The 13,601-nt window shown below is 43.4% G+C and overlaps 1 protein-coding gene across 2 annotated transcripts in view; it reads left to right on the top strand.

The window, feature by feature from the left end:
• Tnik (TRAF2 and NCK interacting kinase) overlaps positions 1 to 13,601 on the top strand; it is a 382,522-nt gene that overhangs the window by 302,906 nt on the left and 66,015 nt on the right. The window contains exons 13-15 of one of the 2 annotated variants that reach the window (XM_027942207.2): positions 6,559 to 6,669; positions 7,488 to 7,574; positions 8,776 to 8,964. In XM_027942207.2, the coding sequence (XP_027798008.1) occupies positions 6,559 to 6,669; positions 7,488 to 7,574; positions 8,776 to 8,964 (387 nt within the window). The remainder of the gene's footprint in view (positions 1 to 6,558; positions 6,670 to 7,487; positions 7,575 to 8,775; positions 8,965 to 13,601) is intronic. The other variant, XM_027942206.2, reaches the window with a different exon arrangement.

The raw sequence follows: 13,601 nt of genomic DNA on the forward strand, positions 1-13,601 counted from the left end.
CAGGCGGCTAACACCTTTGTCTCTCTTTCTTGGTGCACAGAGACTGACTTGTGCATGTGTGTGGGCTGTGGGGCTGCCTGTGCATCAAAAGTTACCCTGGGAGTGCAAAGAAAAGGCTTCGTTTAGGCAGCTAATTATAGTAGATACAGAGAGAAAGGAATGACATCTATCTAGCCTGTCTAGCTTTACTAGTGTTCTCTGGTTGTTTCTGTGAAGAAATGAGAGGGTACAGTGAAATCAGAGAGAGAAAATGGCCATGTGAAAAAGCAAAAAAACATCCTTCACTTTGGATATGCAGATGCCTCAACCTACTTCTTGCAAATCCATGGTGGCAGTACATCCTGGCTTAGCCCTTACCAACTGGGAAACATACTGGCCTGAGTGTGCCTTGATTTCCCTTTCTGTCAAATGGGAGTGATAACATAGTAGTATCTGTCCCAAAGTGCTGTGGTGGGAATTAAATGTGCTAATAGGAATAAGGGCTCAGAACCATCATAGGAAGCTCTGTCTGTTTGTTCTTGCTGACAATGATGATTATTATCTTAATTTATTTCATTTATTATGTTGCTGTGTAATGAATTCAGAGGATGACTGCTTTATCATTCTCATGTCTTACTAAAATAGATGATTTGGAATCCCAGTTTTGGTTACAAGGAATCATGTCCTTGCCCTGCAGTAGTTGGTTTGCAATGGTCTTTCCAAAGCTGCAACTTTAGCAACTGGTAAATGGACAAATGAAGTGCCCAGAAGTTTGAATACCTCATGTCACACATACAGCTCCTGTGCAACTTGTATGGACTCATCCTGTTTAAAGCGAGGGGCATGTGTGATGTGCAGTCCATTCAAAAGCCCACACTGGGTCCTTTCATTCCTAGTGCCTTTGAACAGAGCCCCTGTGTTCATGGGATGGTTTGAGGTACTTCCCAAGGAGCCTGACTTGATGCTGCATAGGCTGCTTTCCTGTCCTCTGGAGGCCAAGCCAGGTCTTCCACACTCACAGTAGGGTCCCTTTTTCACCATTTCCGGGAGGTCACCCAACCTGAAAAACAAGAGAAGCTCCCAAATGCAACTCAGAATTCTGCTTTTTCTCACTTCTTATTCTGAATTGCTAGTAGAATTTTGCTTTGTGAGGTAGCACATCCTTGCTCAGGCTCTTGGAATAAACACAAGGTTACCTGATGTGACCCCCTCATGGAAAGTGTGGGTGGAGGTGACTTATTCAAGGTCATAAAACATTCCCTCATTTATTAAACAAATATTTGGAGAGCACACTGCTACGTGGTCTTCAGTGTTCACCTTAGTGGCTGTGCAGGACCAGAATCTAGTCTGTTTCTCATCACACATTCTTCCCCTCAGTCCTATTAACTACCGCCTTCTGCCCTCTTGCAATGACATGTGACACTGCAGCTATCAGATGTTCATTCTCAAATGTAGATGTTACCTCTCAGTCCAGATATCAGAAATGCGGTGTATGTAAAAGACAGGCCCAGGGCAAAGGTTTCTTTTTCTTCTATTTGTTTATATCTTTCTTTATGACTTTTCATCATTCTGTGTTTTAGTCAGATTTTTGATCGCTGCAACCAAGAGATATGACAAGAACAATTAGAGGAGGAAAAAATTATTGGGGACTCATGGTTTCAGAGGTCTCAGTCCACAGACAGCTGACTGCATTTGTCAGGGCCTGAGATGAGGCAGATCATCATGGCAGAAGTGTGTGGCAGAGCAAAGCAGCTGGGAACATGGCACCAGGAAGTGGAGAGAGATCCCCTCAACAAGGACAAAATGTATACCCCCAAGGGTACCCAAGTACCCACCTTCTCCAGCCACACTCTATCTGCCTTCAATTGCCACTTAGTTAATCCCTGTCAGGGGATTAATACACTGATTAGGTTAAGGCTATAGCCCAATCATTTCACCTCTAAACTCTCCTGCATTTCCTCACATATGAGCTTTTGGGGATCACCTCATATCTAAACCATAACATCCTGAAAAGAGGACTTAAGGCAGCCTACAGAATTTACTCCAGCCACTGTGCACAAAACACATGAGGAAAGAAAGTAGAAAGGAACATAAAGTAGGAAAGAAAATAAAATGAAAGCAGGAGCAGGGTGGGCTCACAGCATGCCTGCATGACATGGTGTCCAGTGCAGTTGCCTGAGGTGGCCCCAGTCCAACTCTGAGAGTCTTAGCACCGGAGAAAAGAGGCAAGCTCAAGCATCCCGGAGTTGGGATTTGTGCTGTCCATCAGAAAAGAGCAAACCAGTCACTCAGGGCGGTTTTCTGGGGCCACTGAAAGCCTGCACACTTGTCCAGGAGTGGTTGGGTGGATTCTGCTTCGAAGGCTTGGGATAATACCCCTGCCATAAACACAGTGATTACTCATATTCAGCTATTCCAATGACATTGTAAAATGCCATTTTATGGCACTACAGTTCATCAAAATCACTCTTCCAAGAACTAGAGCACCCTGGTGCAGGCGCACACCTTTCTGCTCATCTAAAGTGACCCAAGAAGGGCATTACAAAAGGAAAGGAGGACCATTTCGCAGCCTTGGTGATGAACATCCATGAGGGCGATTTCTTACAACCAGGCCTTTGATAAGAATGTTAGGACTTAAGGGTTGAGGCGGTATTCTCTGGCAAGAATTTAAAGAGCAAAAATTCTGCAGGGTCAACTTGGGATAGATGTGTTACTTTTGAAGGTCCCCTGAGCAGGGAGACAGGATTAATATTTCCTCATTACAATTAACTAACCTGTTCACTTGATAGTACAGACCACAGCCTCCACCTGGAGGTATCCCAAGGGGAACATCCATGGGGAGAAATCATAATTTCCCCCAAAAAAGTCATTCTTGGTGGATACTAACTGAAGACAACAGGTGCTAAAAGATCCTACAGACCTACTCCATAGAGTAAGGCAACAGCCATTTTAACCTAAAAAAAAAATTACAGGATGGATTCTATCAATCATCCCCCAAACAGGCAAACATACTTAGAAATTTATAAGAGCCCACCAAATGGCTAATTTTAAGGGATATCCCTTTTGACAATGCCTCCAAGAAGATTTAGATGAAAATAAACTTCTTGGCCATGGAGAATCTATCAAGAGAAATTGACAGAAGGACCACTATAAATGTTATGCATCATTTGAATATAATCTAAAAATACTGTTTGAGTCTTCCCTGCCCCATTCGTTCCAGCTTAGACTCTTATTCCCTTATTTTATCTTTCTATCTTTCTTTAAGATGGCAAAGAGGTACCTTGCCAGCACTAGTTATAGGTGAATATCTTTTTAGATAAATATTCTCATGTCCTATATGTACTCATCATAAAAGGATGTTCTGGCCAGTAAGGGCTAAGGAAGGGCATAAAAAGGCAAGGACCTGGTCCCAAGCTCTGCAGGCTGTTGTTTATCTAGTGCAGTACTCAATACGGCAAACATCAGTGACGTCAGCCCAGAGTGAGAAATCATGGGAGATAAAACCTGAAATGGAGACACCTTTCAACCTAGATTGTGAAGTTGGTAATATTGTGATATAAACTGTAAGTATTGATTGGATGAAAAGTGCCACAAAAAATGTAAGGGGATACTCACATCCTCTGGGGCCCCAAGTTTCTTAACTCTGTTCAGTTCAACAAACCTTGATGTATAGCCAAGCCCTGTGCGAGAGAGGTGGAGGGTTAAGAGAGAATCAAGCATGAGCCTTGTCCTCAAGGAGCTGCTTCAAACAAGAGTCATTGGAGCTCTGTAACAGTGCCTGCTTGGAGCCCTGGTCTTTCTTTGACATGTTTTGATATGTCCCCTCAAAATCCCCATGCCCAGGAGGAGAGAGAGCAAACATCTTTCCAGGAAAGACACCAACATTGAGACACAGCAGCTGGAAATTGGCAGGGTGCCCTTAGAAGACTGAGGAAGTAATTTATTTTTCCAGCTTCGCCACAAGAACTGAAGCCTGGGCATATGCCTCCATGTGTCAGCAGTGGCTGATCGGAGTGAGATCATTCTTAATTATTAGTCACTTTTGAGTGTCTTCCTCCAAAACTGTGGAGTACTTGGGAAGGCAGACCCTCTTGAGTTGGAATCAATACTGTATACACCTTGCTCAGGAACCTGCCTGGCGTGTAATTATAAAGCAGTATTGATTCCTGGCAGAGGGGTTGAAAATGTACAAATTCTTCACACACACACAAAAAAAGGCTAAATCTTCAGAAGGCTTAATTTTTCTCCCTCAAGAAAGAGACCAATGGTTGGAGTTCAAAAAAAAAAAAAACACAAAACTTGAAATATTAGATAAATTAGGGCTATTTCCTGCCAGGAGACAGATCTGTACACATAATTATTTTATTCTCTGGGCTGGCACTGATTCACTTCTGTTGAGTGTTGGAAACGTCTCTGTTTTGGGTCTGTAATCCAAATTATTCAGTCGGTTCCTATGATGATGTTTTCTCCGCGTGTCCTCCAGTGTTGTTTTTCTATAAAACAAATAATTGCTTTTCTGGTACCAATGAGTTCCTGCTTTTCCTGCTCTTCTTTGTCATACCATCTAGTATGCCCCATGGCCAGGAGCTCCACCCTCTCAAACATGCCCGTCATCACCAAATTCTGCCCATTTTATTTTGGCTGGTTTCTGATTTCTGCTTCTCAGTTGGCATCCACTGCAGTCCTATTCGAGTGACTGGAATCTGGATAGGTTTCAGTCTTCCTTCCTTTTGGCCGCATCTCCAAAGGCGGTGAACACCCTCACAGCCTGCCTTTGCTACCTCCTCCATGCCCCATCACCTCCTTCCTCACCCAGAGAAAGTCTTCATACTGCCTTTCCTCTTCCAGCCTGGCCCCTTCCATGGCTGTTGGGGCCGTTTTGAAAATGCGCATCTGATCATGTCATTTGGCTGCAGCAAGCCCTCACTCCAGTGGCTCCCTGTTACCTGTAATCTAAGATGGACAACTGCTCACCAATCTGGAAATGATAGATGTTGACTCTCAAATGATGCAGCTTACCTCCCAAGACCCAGAGGTTCCCGGAAGATGGTGCATATGGAGGACTGCAGTGGGGGCTACAGTGGGAAAGTTGCTTTGGGGGCTTCTTGGCATTTTGAGTATCTGTGGTTGGTTTAGCTGGGGCTTCGACAGTGAGCTTTTGCTCAAGGCTCCTTCTCTGGTTGTGCAGAGCTGGCTTGTCAGTGTGAGACGGTTATGATCCACTCTGTCCCAGGAACCTCATGCCTCCATAGCCACGTGGTAGAGGGTCCTTGAGAATCTCTCAAGGGAGTGGACCCCCCCTGGTCTGTTCCTTCTGAACCTTGTATTTAAAGGACAAATCTCAGTGCCAGTACAGCGATCTGACACAAAAGGCCTGCAGCCTTTCTCAGATGGGTGCTGAGGACACGTGGTATGGGGAAACACTTGGTTTTGTGTGACAGTCCTATGCACTGCAATATTTTTGGCATTTCTGGCCCCTCATAGTAAATGCCAATCATGTTCCTCAGTTACTAAGACAACCTGAAAAAAAACCCTCTCCCGTGCCCCCACAGTTCTGCGTGACCAGAGATGGGTAACGGTACCACCCCCACTTGAGAACCATCAGCTCCTGTAACCACTTGGCTTCATTTGAACTTCCCCTAAAATGTTCTCTTTTCTGAGAATACAATTAATGGCCAGATCTTTCTGTCACTCCTCTTTTCCCTTTATCTGATACAATGATAAGAGCTGAGATGCTGGTGACACATTGCTGACTTTAAAATCAAGCTCCACTATTTAAGGGCCATGACCTTGAACAAGGGCATGACCTTGAACAATTACTTAATCTCCCTGTTCCTCAGTTTTCCCCTATAAAATGGGGATAATAGTATAATATTTAGCTCCGAAGACCTGTGAAGATTAAATAAAGCATGTAAGGGACAGTGGGTTCACTGTCCAGCATCAGGGGCTCGGTAGTGGTTTGAGTTAATGACTGTCAGTGATCATGATGATGTCCCTGAGCATAAGGTCTTACTGGGACGGAAGTAGAAGTTGATGCTTACAAAGGAATAATTCTGAAAACAGGCAGCTTGGTATATGAGAAAGAGTTTAGCCTGGGTGGGACTTAGTAAGTTCTGTTCCCCTTAGCCACTAGTGTTACTAGTAACTGTATAGTCTTGAATGTGCCCTTCTCTCCTGTGGTTCTTAGATTCTCTATAAAATATTTCTGTTTTGTGGTGTCAAAAAGATCAAATGACACAGCACTGTAGAAAATCCTGTGAATAGTTTGATGAAAGGTAATAAGCAGCTGTCAAGTCTTGGCCTTTCTTAGCCCTGATTTGAAAACCCCACCCACCCCTGGGAAAGCACATAACAGGAACTCCTTGGTGAGAGTCCTCTCTCATGGTAAATGGCAGGTGTTCTGCATGACCCCCTCTCTGCCCTGTGCCCCCAGTAGCACAGGACACACAGAGCCTTGGAGCAGTCGGCCTCTCTCCCTAGTTGCTCATGTCCATGTCCAGTAGGTTTCTTACAGCACACCCCTGCCCCGGCCCAGCTTGTGTCCACTGACATCATGGTTGTCTGCTTGTGGCCCCACAGCAACAAAGGCGAGAGAAGGAACTGAGGAAGCAGCAGGAGAGGGAGCAGCGCCGGCACTACGAAGAGCAGATGCGCCGGGAGGAGGAGAGGAGGCGGGCGGAACATGAGCAGGTAACGTGCAGCAGGATGGGAGTCCATGCTTGGTCCCCATGTGACCACCGCGTGTCTGCCATGTTGTGGGTCACCTTCTCCTGGACTCTCGGTTGAGGTTTTTATTCTTTCTCCAGCAACTGTTCTCACCTATTCAAAAAGTCAAAAGCACAGCCTTGGCAATGGCCATTGGTTCAATCTTGCTCCCTACCCAGGCCAGAGTCCCCTGACATGCCTGGGTCTTCAGATTCACAGCCCTGGGGGTCTGATGAGAAGGTAGCACTGAAGCATGAAAAACAAACCAAGCCCTACTCCTCCAGTGCTTTAGGGGAGGTTTTCCTCTCTTGTACTCCTTGTGCATTGATTCAGACTCCTCTCTTTGCTAGATTCGTATTCTGATAGCAAGTGAGCCTGCAGGAGGATTCCATTGCAAAGACGGTGCATGATGGCATTTCACAATTGTTTTACACCTGCTGCTTGCACAAGAGCCTTAGAACTTTATAGCATTGTTAATTCTGGGTACTCCGTAAAGAGAGGAACCTGGAATGGAAAGCTTTTAAAATGTAACTGTGGGTTTATTAAAACCAAGTAGTAACAGTAAAATGCCAAGCTATCTCAGTCAGCTGTTGCAGGCAGAGGGCTGGTGCTTCTGACTATGTTGAAAGGCTTTGGCTTTGGCTTGGCAAACTCTTCCTGTTTGATAAGGGTGTTGGGTATTTTTTCCCCTCCTTTTTTCTGTACTTTTCTTGCAGCACTTGTCACCTTTGAAATTACTGGTTCTTTTTCTCTCTCTTTCTTTCTTTCTCTTCCTCCGAATTCTCTGCTGCCTACCTCTCCAGGAATACATCAGGCGACAGTTAGAGGAGGAGCAAAGACAGTTAGAGATCTTGCAGCAGCAGCTACTGCATGAACAAGCTCTACTTCTGGTAATGGGAAAGCCTCGAGCCAGCTGTCCTGCTCTGTGTCCATTGTGTGTGTGTGTGTTTGTGTGTGTGTGTGTGTGTGTGTGTGTCTGTGCAGTTCCAAAGAAGGTGATGGGCATGGTGACACATGTCTATAATCCCAGCTCCTTGGGAGGTCAAGGCAGGAGGATTGCAAGTTTGAAGCCAATCTCAGCAACTTAGCAGGCACAGACTCAAAAAGGGCCAGGGATATAGTTCAGTGGTAAAGCACCCCAGTATCCTACCAATAAAAGGAGGGGGGCAGTTCTCCAAGCCTTGAAGACCGGAAAATCTCATAGAAACTTAATGCATTTCCTGACCCAATTTGCCAAGGCCTAATACTTTTAATACAATTGTTATGCATTCTTTATTAAATCCATCTATTTGTGAAACTCTAACATGAATCCAGCCTTATTATAAGTTCAGACTGCTTTTGAGACCCACTGTGTTTATTGCAGAGTAATTTTTGAGACCGTTTGCACCATGCTGGAATACAATCACAGCAAAATGCACCTTTTCCATAAGAACCCACTCTGCTCTGCAGTCATATTTCATTTGCAGACTATTAGTTTTACCCTTATGATGGGAACATTTTGTGTTCCCTGCTCATGCGGCGTCCACTTGAAGTACTTTTTTTTATTATTATTGCATTGCTCTCCAAATGGGCTGCTTGGTGTATTTTTTTTAACTGAACTGATATTTTTTAGCCTGTACTTAAGCTTGCTAATGACTTTTGTTCGTCTAAGTTTTATTAAACAAAAGATGATTTAGGTTTATTTTTAGTTCTGTACTTAACTATGCATGTTTGAATGATTTAATTACTAAATTAGGAAGTGGTTGGCTACTTATGGAGGTTGTGTGCTGACCATCCAACTGTCCTTGTTACTGCCATTTTCTCAGTTGCAATTCATCAGGGACAAGTCACGAGTGTTGTGGTAGTTTGTAGGATTGCCACTAAAATGACAGTCTTCTCCTTAAATGACACATTCTTGTGTGGATACTAACCCAAAACTGGAGTTTATTTCTGTGCATACCTGACATCCTCCTGTATTTCTATTAATGTGTAAGGTCCTTTGTTGCTTAGATTTTTGCATCACTGCATGTTTCGTCACTACTGCCCAGTGGTTTTTCCTGGGATGATTTGGCCTTTTTTTTTTTTTTAACTCATCTTTCCTGGTCTGGGCAGGAGTATAAGCGCAAACAATTGGAAGAACAGAGACAAGCAGAAAGACTGCAAAGACAGCTTAAGCAAGAGAGAGACTACTTGGTTTCTCTTCAGCATCAGCGTCAGGAGCAGAGACCCATAGAGAAGAAGCCACTGTACCACTACAAAGAAGGGATGAGCCCCAGTGAGAAGCCAGCATGGGCCAAGGAGGTAAGTAAGCAGGGGTAGACATGCCCTGCCAGCCAGGCTTTCCCCTGCACGAGTGCATCCCTCAGAAGTGCAGAGTCCACTCCATGCCATAGTTGGAAGACAGCTCATCACAGGACACAATTTTTGCCACTGGAAGAACCACAACATCCTTTCTGTAGAGAAATAGCCAGGCATCTTACTCTGCTGTGGTTCTATTTTGTGTGTGTGTCTTTGTGGTCATAGTGGGGTTTTGTAAGTAAAACAGGAAGTAGAAATATACTTTTCCTTATATGAGTCCAGCTGAAGTTATGGCAGAAGGAATTCTTTTTTCACTGACTTCTCCTTGGAAGAGTGGGATTAGGGCTTGGGAGATTGTGGGCAAACTCATTTACTGTCCGTACCTGGAGCCTGGACAACACGTGGGTATTGTCATTAATACTACCCTGTTCATTGTGCACCAGCGGGTGCACAGTGGAACTCAGTAGTGACCAGAGGTCACTCATAGTTATCCAGTAGTTCCAAAGTAATGGTCCTGAATTTGCTCCACGACTAGAGTAAGGGAGGGTTTTTAGCAACTTAGTTCTGTGATGAGCTGGTTTAAAAATGTGATTAAAAAAAAAAACTATTTGGATCAGAGAGGGAAAAAAAGGTGATAACAAAATGGATAAAGGAAACAAACAAAATACTAGCTCTAGCTAAGATCAAGCCACTGCTCAGGGAGCCACTGTGTCTGCTCCTGTACATGACACCCTGGTTTTCAGTTGTCATTACTTGTGGCACCTAGTGACTTCCTTTATTTTCTTGTGAGCATAGCTTGTCACTTAAAAGGATGTTTTGGGTTACGTTGTATTTTTATCTAACTTCTTTAGATATTTATAGCTAGAATTTTTTTTCAAATTATCTAGACAACAATATTACCAGAACTAGATTTCTTATATAAGATCCTGTTTTTATAAAAAACAGTTCTTTTTGTTTTTCTAACCTATTTTACCTGTATACAGGAAGTGCTGAAAATGATACCTTGATGTTAATTATGGTGGTTAATGGAAGGTGGAAATTTTTTTAAAAACTGAATTTTTCTTTAAAACTTTTTTGTGGTTCCATATCTTCTTAAAATCCTTCATGATTATCATGCATTATTACAAAATAACTTTTATCTTTAAAATCTTTAAAAAATTAAGTCCATACAGAAGGTTAGTTTTGACGAGGGGAAGTACATTTTTCATCGCTTTCCTTTAACATTTGTAAACATGATCCATATTTACCTCTGTCTGTAACAGCTACTCTTTCTCTTAGATCAGTAACTCAGTTTTGTAATCCTACTCCCAGGTACAGCAGCGACCCCTTAATAATCCACCTGTTCTTCCAGCTAAGCAGAATCACTATGCTGCTAAACAGCAGCTGACACGCTTCCTGGCTGGCAGAGGTGCGCCATCTTCCTCCACTGCCAAACCACTTTCTAGCCATGCCAAGTCAAAAGCTCCAGCTAGACCAGACTCACAGAGCCTGGCTGTGGCAGGTATTCAGAAAGCTGAAAAACTGACCTCCACAAAGTTAATGCCAGTAGCATCCACAGGAATTCACGATTCCAGATCAAGACTCCTGTTTCAGCATCGCTCATGGAAGAAAGATGGATCAGCAGCTTGCCCTATTAGACGTGGTTTGGAAGAACAGCTGAAACCTCAGGAAACCTCAAGGACTGGAGTGAGATGGCCAAAGCAATCTCGCTCCCAAGGATGTAGCCCAACTCAAGATTTAGAGTCTAAGGTCATTTCTGTGTCCTCTCCTAACATCTCCAAAGTGACAAGTCCCCAGCTGCCCATTAGGGCAATTAAGGAGGGCCTTAGACACTGCCATGGACCTCAGGGCAGGAGGGGCATGAATTCCTGTGTCTTTACTAGCACCTCTACTCTCCTAAGAAATGCTGCATCACTAAATGACCTCTCCTTGATGCATGACCACCAGGCCTTCAGTGTTCCCAGCTCTAAGCATGACTTTAGAAAACAGACACCCGCAGATTCCATCCAAGAGGACTGTGATTCCTTGCAAAGCGTCCCAGAATTCCTTCTTTCCCCTAGGCAGCTCCCTCATGCACAAATGCACCAGAAAAGATGGGACACCGTGGAGCAGTTTCCATTTCCTCCCTTCGGCCTCTACCCAGCCTGTTCTGATTTGAACTTGACCACTTTAGCTTCATTGTTTTCTGGGTGCTATTTGTCCTCATCATTAAACTTCCTGGCCTGTCCTCTCTATTTGGAACAAGTTCGCAGTTCCCAAGCTTTCAGGAACCCTGGCATCCCTGGGGACAAGTTTCTGCAGATGTCATCGAGGCCATTTTCTAGACCTCCTAATTTCCCTATGCTTCCTGGCCAGGCTCCTAGCAGGAAGAGAAACCTCGCCGCTGGGCGTGCAAATGGCATGGCTGTGTCATCAAGCACTCCTAATGTGAGGGTCCTTGGCCAGCTTAAGTCTGGGCCACCTCTGGTGGGTGACATCTTCCAAGGTTCCTGGCTTCCCAGCCCCCTGGTGTTCCTCCTTTGGGCTTCATGCACTTCCAGACACATGTGGGGGATCCTTTGGGAATTTCACATTTAGTCCTCTCCTCCTGGGTGTGGTTAACATACTCTAGCTTCCAACTAACCCTGCATCTAGTCATCAAATTGTTCCCAAGTCTTAGAGTGGGTGATTATATTTTAGAAGAAATAAAATTATTTAAATGGTTAAAGAAGTGACAGTGCTAAATTTGGGACTGAAGCAACTGGTATACAAATCAGAGCAAATAATTGCCTTCTTCGGTTTGATTCATCATTTTTTGAACACTCAACTTTGTTAAATTGGGAATAAAATGAACATAAGAATTCTTATCTTCTTGATCTTCTAATGCTTCTCATCAGCCATGTACAAACTTTTCTTCTAACACATTATTTTCAGATCTCATTTCTTATACTAGGAAGGAGAGTGGTGCTCAAAGTAGCCAAATAATAACATGCCTCAAGACTTGAAATATGAACAGAATTTATAGCTTAGTGTTTTAACTATTGCCTGAGAAGAAAACTTGGGTTAAACTCTCTGGAGAAAAAGAGAACTTTTCAAGTGCATCTTCTGTCAGGATATAAATTTGAAGACATCCTCAGCAGTGAAGAGCAGGCAGCTGTGCCCATGCCACTGTCTCCTGTGACATGGGGTCTGGACATTTTCGGCCCTTTTGCTAAGGAAGACACTACCCAGCCATCTTCTACCCACTTGCAACCTCTTCACTAATCAACTCCAGCATGTTTCCTAACTCAGCTCTGAAGCTTCTTGTTGGATATTTTTTTCATCTTTGATTACCCTTCCATCCACTTCTTCTCTTGCTCATTGTAGAGCAACCGTTTTTCATTGGTATTATAGTGTTGTCATGCTTCATCCTCTTTGTCTTCGTTCTTCATTTTGTGAAAGAGAAGTGATCATTGCATCTCATTATCTTTCCCACTTCTTACTGGATACGCTCAGAGCAAATGAAAATGCTTGATCATTTACAAATCTTGTTGTGCTCTTCCTTCCCTCCTTTTCCTGAGTATTCCATCTGTCCTGAATGTCACATTGGCTTTGCTTTTCAGATTTCAGCCAGGAAGGAAGTTGTCTCTGAATTAAAAGAATAGAGATGGTCATGCCCCCCCATCCTGCACCTGCTTTCAAAATCTGTACTATTTCTGGATTGGAATGAAAGTCAGATTTGTTCTGTGAAAACAGAAGCATGATGTTCTGTTGAACCTCAAAATTTGAAGGTCTTTTTTTCTCATTTTTTGGACCTTGGGATTCCTTTTTTTTTTTTTTTCTGCTGTACCTTAAAATGGCATGTGATTGTCTGGGCCTGGTAGTAACTCTGTAGCACCCCCCTTCCTTCCCCAAATACATAAAAAAAAAAATTGCCCTCACACCCAGCAGTGACAGAATGCTCTGTTTACATAGTGTTGCACGAGATAGTATTTTAATTTTTTTTTAACACTCCATCATGTTCTCTCTCCGCCATGCGTGTCAGTCATCTGGCTATAGTTTTATTTGGCAAACAATGATCTGATCAGGGCCAAGATAGCTTTTTATTTCCCATCATCCCATTGGACTTTGAAATCTCTCTATATAAAAACTTCTACACTTGGATCTCTCTGTTGTACACTGATTTTTTTTTCCATTTTTATATGAGTTACTTTATATATGAGGTTTCCAAATTATGAGAGTTTGCAGCTCTGCTTTTATTGTTCTTCAGTTTCTGCTTATGTTTCTTAAGATTTGACATAAAAGAAACCTGGACGCAAATAGTAGGGAGCGCCTTTGAGTTCATGTTCTTCCATTTCCTGGCAGTGTGGCCTGGGCAAGTCTTGGGATCTTCCTGAGATGTACTTCCTGGGCACCTCCAGCCTCACAGTTAGAAGGATCAGGGCAGTCTTGTGTGTCTGTTGACACTGAAACGGTACCAATGCAAATCAAGTATGGATTCACATTTAATTCCCAAGGCCACTGCAACCACAGGAATGTTTTGTCTTTGTTGTTTCTGATTTGGATTTCACCTGACTGATTCACATGCATCTCTATCACCTCACTCACCTCTTGCCAGTAATAGATAAGCAGATTTTATTTCCCCTGTCTCACTTTGCTAAGGACTTGCTTCACTACTTTTA

Source organism: Marmota flaviventris, chromosome 8 (genome assembly GCF_047511675.1).
Source record: "Marmota flaviventris isolate mMarFla1 chromosome 8, mMarFla1.hap1, whole genome shotgun sequence".
Taxonomy (NCBI): domain Eukaryota; kingdom Metazoa; phylum Chordata; class Mammalia; order Rodentia; family Sciuridae; genus Marmota; species Marmota flaviventris.